This window comes from Theobroma umbraticum, unplaced genomic scaffold (genome assembly GCF_002168275.2).
Source record: "Theobroma umbraticum cultivar Fairchild unplaced genomic scaffold, ASM216827v3 scaffold_239.1, whole genome shotgun sequence".
Classification (NCBI taxonomy): domain Eukaryota; kingdom Viridiplantae; phylum Streptophyta; class Magnoliopsida; order Malvales; family Malvaceae; genus Theobroma; species Theobroma umbraticum.
This window is the reverse complement of record NW_018397273.1, coordinates 1,374,418-1,384,127: the sequence shown is the minus strand read 5'-3', so window position 1 is coordinate 1,384,127 and position 9,710 is coordinate 1,374,418. Positions and strand designations below refer to the sequence as shown.

General features: G+C 35.6%; 1 protein-coding gene across 1 annotated transcript in view; it reads right to left on the bottom strand.

Annotated features, from left to right (window-relative positions):
- Positions 1–594: 594 nt before the first annotated feature.
- Positions 595–9,710, bottom strand: part of LOC110426851 (ARM repeat superfamily protein) — a 13,929-nt gene continuing 4,813 nt past the window's right edge. Inside the window, exons 6-8 of the mRNA XM_021442156.1 lie at positions 7,392–7,429; positions 7,203–7,284; positions 595–857 (exon numbers count right to left, since the gene is read on the bottom strand). Coding sequence (XP_021297831.1) covers positions 768–857; positions 7,203–7,284; positions 7,392–7,429 — 210 coding nt within the window. The 3' untranslated portion in view covers positions 595–767. The remainder of the gene's footprint in view (positions 858–7,202; positions 7,285–7,391; positions 7,430–9,710) is intronic.

Here is a 9,710-nt window from a genome sequence, read left to right as displayed (position 1 = left end):
GTAAATAATAATTACATAAAGTTTCTTTATTATAATAAGATTAGATTGGAAAATTTTCAAATAAATTCATTAGTCATGATCTTTTGTAGAGCTTTTCTTTCAATTTAATATAAATGGGCAAGAGTTGTTATTTTCATTGATCGTACGAGCTATTTAACAACAAATTAAAAGATCCTAAGAGAAGAATCTTTAAACACGACAGTTGAATCGCTTATGAATTGCCTTTCTTATTAATCAATAATTTTCTTGAGATAAATCTTTAACTTTTTTTTCTTGAATTATTGAATAAATAAAGATTAAACTTCCCACGTAAAGAAAGCTACCAGTAGTAACACACTCTCGGAGTCCTATAGGTATGTTATGCACAGTTATCGTTTGCGTATGATATAAGTCCGACCCACTCTCAAGACCTAAATTTTCTTCTTCTACTTGATTACCAAGACACTTTTCCACCCCTCCAAAAGTTGTAACTAGTTGGCAAAATCCCAGCCGTAGGGTACATGGCAAGCTATGAAGCTCCATTTGCCTCAGGTTTGGGCAGATGGAGGTTGCAGTTAGGACTCCTCAGCAACATACATTGTCTCAATCGGAATGTTAATCAGAACATTTCTAGCACTGGAGAAAAAATCACTACAATAAGGTGTTCTTGTTAATCAATTTAGTCTTTTTCCGGGAGCAATTTCGACAAGCCTAATTGTATAAGCATCAACTTGACTCAATTTCACAATGCTAAACTCACATCCCAGATAGTAGAAATCAGCTGACAATCAAAAAGCTGAAATAATTTTCTGGATCCTTGTCTGTGCTCGTTCCTTCTCTTCTGGTCCATCTAGGTCACCAATATTGTCATGATATTCCTGCGTTTGACACCAAAAAAGAGGCAAAGCAACTTAAAATGCCACAGAGATTAAAAAGTCGGCCCACTGACCGCAACATTTTGCTCATAACTGGATAAATATGATTAAAAAAAATACCAATACAGATATTGATGTCAGTTTCATTTTATATGGAAGAACCAAAATAATGATTCTCCCCCTCTCTGCATACAATCAGAACTTGTACCAAAAACAGATTTTTACTACTTTGCACTTTGCAGTGATTCTAAAGCTTATCCTTTATCATATAATCAGACTTTGTCCAATGAAGGTAATCTACCTAAGTCTCTACCCATCTCCACCTCTATTTCATCAAGTTCTCGGCCTCAACTATAATTTTTTCATGAGTTTATCAGTTCCATTCCTAACTTTCATGCCTAGCATTGTTTAGACATCAGAAGAGATTGGCAACTAATTTTGGGGAAGGAGATAGCTTCTGGTTCCAATTGACAGATGAACAGCAAGAAAAGTTGCTGCTTGAGATTGCAAAGCATGTCGGTGTCATTAGACTTGTGCAGTAAACTTGTGATTTGCAACCAACAAAGTAGAAGTTGTAAAAGCCTGAGCTTCCAGCGGAAAACAAAGAGTAACCAAGCAACATGTTCAGTGAACTACTAATGCAACAGCAATGATGGGTAACCGGGCTCAAGAGGAAAGGCTGGATACCCATCCATAACATGAAATGCTACTCAGAAAGTTACTACGATGGCCAAATAAAAGACCTTTACAAAGACTCCAAAAACATTAAAGACAAGATTGCTTCCTTCCCATGGAATACGTTCAAGATAAATATTTTCTTTTAATTCCTTCTCGTGCAAATATAAAAGTCCATGTCCCTGTTTCTCATCCAAACAAAGAGGACAAACTGGTTCTTCCTGTTCATCAGGTACCATTCCAAAATATGGAGGAAAACTCAAATATGGGTTTCCACCAGCATAAGGAGAATGATGCAAATCCCGCAAGTTCTAAGAAAGATCCAATCATAAGTAAAAAAACCAAGATTTGCTACAACACAAGTCATAAGAGCTTCTACCTGAAATTAGATAGATATTCTAGTCTCAAACTTTCAGCATATAGCAGTTCCTCAAAGGGTTAGTTATATTGGAGATTGGATATAGCCATTGAGAAATAGATATGTTCCCCGTATTCTTTATTTCAACATTTTATGAGTAGTGTAATATTGCAGACCATTTATATGCTATGAACAAAAGTTACTTAAAAAATATTAAAGGCAATATTAATGCAGGCACATTCCTAAATTTATCTTAAACTGGTTATCTTATTATGTTTTACTTTATGTTTGTTGTTTTACTTTAGTTAATGGTCGGCAATTATTTTTTTATTTAGTCTTGTGGTCATGTGACTAGCGTGTGATCTTTTAGTTTGAATGGCTAAGATTAGATGGTACTTATTTGTATCCTAGGGCTAGGACTAAAAGCTGTTCCCTCATATAAATAGTTTCTTTTAGACTCACTAGGCAGTGGTATTATTTTGGATTATTCACTGACAAATTCGACAACTCTAAACCCTAGTATTTGTTCCCACTTCGATTCACATCAAGCCTTTGTTTTGCTTTTTGAAACTGATTATGGTTTTCGTTTATTGTTTCTACTTCCGCACTATATCAAAGTGGTTTCGGAGCAAACCGATCCTAAAGCAGAGGAGTAAGTTCAGACTTAAACAAACTTTCCATTAGGGTTGGTTTGAAAGAGACTAATGAGCAGTTGACTTCTCATTACCTTGCTAATTCTCCAGATAATAGTAGCACTTCAAGGCTTTCAGATTGATTAAACCACTCAGAGAAGTAACGGAGGGGCCATCACATCCAGAAAGGCAAGTTGGGGGAGTGACAAAGGGAAGAATGCAGCAACTTCTGGAGTGCAAAACAGTTCTGGTTTTGGTACTTCCAAGGCAGGTAAAAAGTCCCAAATTCAACGTTTTAGTTGTGGTGAAAAAGGACATACCTCCCCTGCTTGTCCACAAAGAAAGGTGTGTCTTGCCCAATGTGAAGAAGGCTTAGAAAAGGAATTGCATCCCTTTTATGATGATTAAGATGAAGACAATGGGAAAGTTGATGTTCATCCAGTTCTAGGCAAATCACAAATGGTTCAAAGAGTGATGACAACAATAGCTTTTGAAAAGAGGGAAGATTGGAGGCGTCATAGCATTTTCAGAACTCATGTTCTTTGATGTAATTTTTGATAGTAGGTGAATGGAAAATGTAATTTCTCAGGAGGTAGTCGAGAAGTTGAAGATGTCAACTCAAAGCATCCTAATTTATACAAGTTGGGGTGGCTTGAGAAGGGGAATGAGACACCGGTAACATCTTATTGTTTGTCAAATTTTCTGAGCAAAAATTTGGAAGATGAAGCTTTATGTGATATTATACCCATGGATGCTGCTCCTATTCTCTTGGGCAGACCTTGGTTATTTGATCATGACATGGAACATCTCACTAAGCCAAACACATATTCATTTTATAGAGGCCACAAGAAGTACACTTTGTACCCTTTAAAGGAGGAAGCTAAAACAGAAGCTGGTTGTTCTTCTTTGGGCAGCAAGGTAAATGCATTTTTATCCTTAGAGGAGTTTGAAGCTCAGGGTAGAAAAAGGGCAGTTTTAATGAGAAGTTGTCAGACACCAAACAGTGCTATTCCACCTATGATTTGAAGTTTTATGCAGTGGTGAGAACTATACATCATTGGCAGCATTATTTAGCCTATCAAGAGCTTATACTTTATTCCAATCATCAAGCTATAAAGTACGTAAATTCTAAGAAGCTCAATGATCGTCATGCTAGATTGAGTGCTTTTCTTGATGAGTTCAACTTTTCCTTGAAGTATAAAACTGGGGAGTCTAATGTAGTTGCAGATGCAATAGTAGACATTCTTTCATGCTAACAGTAATAAGCAATCAAGTAATTAGTTTTGAAGAGTTGAAAAATCAGTATCAAGGTGATCCATATTTCAGCCAAGTTGTAGAGGAATTGAATGGACGATCTGCAGTAGAAATACTGCCACACAGGTTGCAAGAAGGTTATTTATTCAGAGGCAATCTATTATGCATTCCAGAGTGGTCTTTACTAGAGCAAATCATAAGAGAACTTCATGGGAAAGGATTAGGAATTTGGCCAAGATAAAACCATGGCAATGGTGCCTGATTGCTATTATTGGACAAAGATGCTTAAAGATGTAGACAGATTGGTGAAGAAATGTTCAGCTTGTTAGTTTGGGAAGGGAAATTCCCAAAATACAGGTCTTGTACGCTCTACCTGGAGCAGAGGCTCCATGGATTCATTTGAGTATGGACTTACCCAAACAGTGCAAAAGAATATGACTCAATTCTTGTTGTAGTGGATTGATTCTCGAAAATGGCACATTACGTACCATATTTTAAAACCTCAGATGCCACACATGTTGCTGACTAGATTTTCAAATAAATAGTGAGGCTGCATGGTGTTCCTACATCTATACTTTCAGACAAAGATGTCAAATTCATGCGGCACTTTTGGAGGCATTGAGGAGGATTTTTGGAAACAAATTGAAAGATTCTAGCACTTGCCACCCACAAACAAATGGTCAACCTGAAGCAACCAATAGGAGTTTGGGTAATTAGTTAAGATGCCGTGTCAGCAAACATGTAAAGACTCGGGACTTCATTACATCACACGCTAAATTTGCCTGCAATAATTCAGTTAAAAAAACTGCAAAGAAGACACCATTAGAAGCTGCTTATGGGCTTAAACCACATGTATTTGATTTAGTCCCATTGTCACAAGAAGCCCACATAAGTGATGATGGAGAGGTGTTTATTGAACATATTAGACAACTGCATGAGGAGGTTAAGGATGCTATGAAGGGCAACAATGAAGCTTATGCTACTGCTGCCAATCGACCTCCATAGGAGAGAGTTTGAAGAAGGTGATTTGTGGTTGTGCATTTAAGGCGAGAATGCTTCTCAAAGGGAACTTATCACAAACTTAAGGAAGTTTGGACCATGTAAGGTGTTGAAGAAAATCAGTTCAAATGCCTATTTGATCAAGCTGCCCTCTGAGTTACAAATCAGTCCCATATTTAATGTGTCTGATTTATATCCATTTAAGGGATTTTATGGGGAAGTGGCTACAATTTCCTACCTCCCAACAAGATGTTATCGAAGATGGTTGGATGTTAAGCAAAATCTCAAAGAGGTAATCAGCAGAGGCAACTTTTGGTGGGGTAGCTGGGTAAACCAGCTAGTGAAAGTACTTGGATTGCCGATGAAGAATTAAAAAGGACTGATCCAGAAATCTATGCTGAAGCTGCCAAAGTTTTTCAATAATGAGGACTCTTTTGCCAAAAGCGTTCCAAAATTTATCTTAATTGGTTATCTTATATGTTCACTTTATATTTGCTGTTCTACATTTTTAGTTGATGGTCAGTAATTATGTTTTTATTTAATCATATGATCATGTGACTAGCATGTGATCTTTAGTTAGTTTGAATGACTAGGATTGAACAGGTTATTTGTATCCAGGGGCTAAAAATAATTTTTTTAGACTCATTAGACGGCTATATTATTTTGGATTATTTTCTGACAGGTTCTAAAACCCTAAATCCTAGTATTTTGTTCCTACTTCCATTTTGCATCAATTTTAGCTTTTGTTCTGGTTTTCATTACTGTTTTTGCTTTTCTTTTATGTTTCCACTTCTGCACTACGTCAAACATGCATCAGTAATCTCAACAATTGCAAGAGTTTGGCTTCATGGTCTCAATCTTGTTCTTCAGATATGCTCGAAACAAATCATGTAAATAAGATGGATAATATCATAGTTGTAGAGAGCTTCAATTGACTGAAGACAATATTTTATAAGTTATGGGCCCTTCATAGAGAAGAGATCAAAAGCCTCAATCTACTTGATCACCTAGGGTTAGAAGTAGGTTATCAATACTTATGTTATCTTCAACTTCAGCAGTTTTATCTTGGATATTGATGAAGAATCAAAAGTCTTTGCAAATTGTAACTTCCTCTCTATCTTTGCTCTGTTTCTCCTTGCTCTCTCCTCTAATTCTTTCCCCTTCCTTGATCTTCCCTCTCTTTTCTTCCTTTTTTAACACCTTTTCCTTGATCAAAAGTCTCCTCAGCTTGATCACCTAGGATTAAGACATAGGTTATAAATACTTATGACCAGCAATTTTATCTTGAATACTGATAATGATTCGGAGGTCATCCTGAATCATAACTCGCTCTGTACCTTTACTCTTTTTTTCCCTGCTCTTTTCCCTTAAGTCTTTTCCCTTTCCTTGATCTTCCCTCTGTTTCCTCCCTCTTTCTACCCCTTTTTTAATAAATTCTCTCTTCTCATAAGGTGTCTTCTTTGTTTGTGAATCATAATTTATACAAGCTTTAGAGTCCACTAAGAAGAATCATCAAAGTGTCTAACATCTTATAAGTATTCTTCCTGTTTCCCCTTGGACATAGAATGAAATGCTTTAGAGTCCACTAAGAAGAATCATCAAAGTGTCTAACCATCTTACAAGTATTCTTCCTGTTTCCCCTTGGACATAGAATGAAATTATCACCATTAAGTCTCTGGTAGCCAGAAGGTTTAGGGCAATTAGAACTCAACAATTAGGGCTTGACTTTATCTGTCTAAAGTTGGTTCCTTAATTTTACAGCTGTTTTGCTTCTTTAGGATTGTGTGAGCAATTTCTAACCCTAGGTATGAAGCCTTTGGGGCATTACTATGAGCGTACAGAAATCCGGGTGTGATGCCTGGATCTTTATACTTCTCTTCTTTTTGTATTTTCCAAAGCCAGCCCTAAGTCATTTCCTATAAACCCTAGAATAGGCATCTGTCAAATCCTAACCAAAACCACATAAGCCCCAAATCCTGAATCACTGTTCACTGCCCAGACCATCAACTTAGTTTATTTGTTTTTTGCTTGTTTTTCCCACCCCTCAAGACCAAAGTTTTTCCTTTCTAAACCAACCAGCAAATGCAACTATCTTTGCATTCCAATTAAACACTAAAATAACTATTTCTTACCCACCATAGAACTAGATTTTCTTAATTTGATACAACCCCAACTTCCTGTCTCACATCATCATATCCCACACAACCCCAACTTCCTGGCAGTCTCAGCCACACAAGAGTTCCCCTTCATTTGTCAGAAAAGGTTGAACAAACAAATAAGATTAAAATAGTGCAATACCTTTTATCAACCACTGATACTTCCTCTACAAAACATGCCTCAACGGTTTTTTAATTAAACACGCGGGCATGTAACTCATGTCTGTCTAGAAATTGTACAACTGGATTACAGTTCTGAGGGGAAAAGAGGTACCTGAAGTATATCCTTAATATCTTTCTTAGTAAGCTTTTGCTGCTTGAGTAATAATTCAATTCTTGCTCTCATTTGAGGGTGTCTGCAGAGTATTTAATAAACTCAATTGAACAAAGTTCGATAAGAACAAAGACTACAAATCAAGCAACAGAATAAATAGATATGACAGAAAAATGTGCAAAAACTTACTCAGAGCACCAAACATGACCCAGAATGACAGTGATCAGCTGTAATTTGTAAAGATAAAAGGTCAAAACTCATAAAATCTAAACACATTTAAGCAAAAAAAAAAAGGACTCCAAAAATAAAGAAGCAAAAAAAATAACTGCAGAAAGCACAATAATTGATTTAGAGTAGCAGAAACAGGCACGTTTGTTTGATTAACAGAAAACTGAACTTTCTATTCAAATGGAGTATATAAAAAATAGATGTAAAAAGAATCTGCCAATTAAATCATCTGTAGTCTTAAACTTAGATAAATCAATGTAGTACATTGTTATAAATCTTACTGTAGCCACACAGTTGTTTTTGTTGCTTTTGCAGTATTTACATTGATTCTCCAATATATAATGCTGCTCCAGTGCAATAACATAATATAAGTACCCATGAACTCATTGTATTTGCTCACTCTTAAAATACAGAAGGAGCTTCCTGAAACTTAAATTTCTAGGTTTTAATTATGAACGACCTGGCAATTGTAACCTAATCAGCCCAAACAAATTTCACTTCCAATCCTCTAACATCAAGGTGACAAATATGGACTAATGTCATCCTATCTACTAGATGGAAATCAATTAAACCATTAATGTAGTATCAAGAAAAACTTGCAGGCGAGCTAGGTGATTAGGGTTTATGGCAGTTTTCATATTTGAAGTCTTGAGAAATTTGAATGAAGAAGAAGAAGAGGAAGAGATCCTTAAGCTTAACACTTAACAGTTTCTTCAAAGTAAGTCACAACTAAGGTTGATTGCAATACACAGAAACAAGAGTGACGATCATGGAGATTCTCCAATAATAATTCTATATCTCCATAGAAAGATTATGTTGAATTATAAAAACTCCTAGACCCTGGCACATTTAGTCCGATAAGAACTAGCACTCGTAGTCTGATAACAAATTTAACACTTAAGACTCTAATTTGGAAACTACTAAGGACAGTAACAAACTTGACTTCAAACAATTCCTAAACTATAAAAAAAAAGCCTAATAAAACAAGGAAAACTAAAAATAAGGTTGGCATAATGGTAAAATAAGCCCTTTAACTATGGCCAAATTTATACTTAACCCTACTATTTTATTTGATGTAACCAAGGCCTCATGCTACTATCTTGGTGCAATCAAACCTGATTTCAATAGAAAATGTTGATGTCGCTATCATCACCGTCACTTGTTCTATGGCATCCACTTGATGATGTGGCAAACACAAGTCGATGAAATTCAATGATGTGTCAATTGTTATCAGATAAATAAAATTTATACAATAAATTTAACATTTCAAAATTTAATTAATTAAACCTAAAAATAAAACAAAAACCCACCAGTTTTTCTCTCCCTCTTCTTTGGTCTCCTTTCTCTCAGCATCTCACTACTACCAGAGGCTCTTGGCTTTGCCATGGCTATTTGTTTGTCTTTATCCTTCTTTTTTTTTATTTTCTCTCCCTATCTTTTCTCTGCTTCCAGCCAAGACTCTCCCTTTCTCTGTAACACTTATCATCCGAAGCATCTCCACAGCCACCAAGCTCCATGCCTTTGATCTATCCTCAAATGTCTAGACCCCAACCTCAAAAATCTTATTCTTCAAATCCATCATAACCCATCTCCAAAACTCCCAAAATGCTACTTGAGTCTTAGTCCGTAGTGTTGTTTTACTTCCAATTTCCTCCAATATTTTGGCCTTTCAATCCCCTAATCTCCTTAAAACTGAAACACCACTATTTTCCCGGTGAAACCAGTCTTGAATGATCCATAACAGCAAGAGTATTTGGATTGTGATGAATGCTCTTGAACATATGGATCCTGATAGTGTGAGGGTTTTTTGCCATTTAAGTGTAGGTTTATACTAAAAAATGTCAAAATTTTTCCATATACTTTATTGCTCTTTGATTGCTGAGTTTCAATATTTAAGTAACATTTTGGGTAAGAAAGAAAGGATGAGATCTTGGTGAATGAATAAAGCTAATGGTGGTGTAGGTTTCTGTTACAACGTTTATTATTGTTTGGGGCTTGAAACTTTGTAGACTATTTGGGTTTTTGATTATTTTCATGTTGTTTATTTTTTTGTCTTAATTAAGCTTTACGTAATTGATTTTTAAATTTATGATTAACAAGCATGTCAATTATTTTTATCCTAATTGATTTATCAATTCTATTTATTTGATAAAATTGCCTTATTCATCAGCTACCCTGCAATTTTCTGTATTGAGATTTTCATGACCAGCTAGTGAAATCTTATATTTTCAGATGCTTATGAGAACTTTGGAACAAATTCAGAATTTAGAAGATGCTATA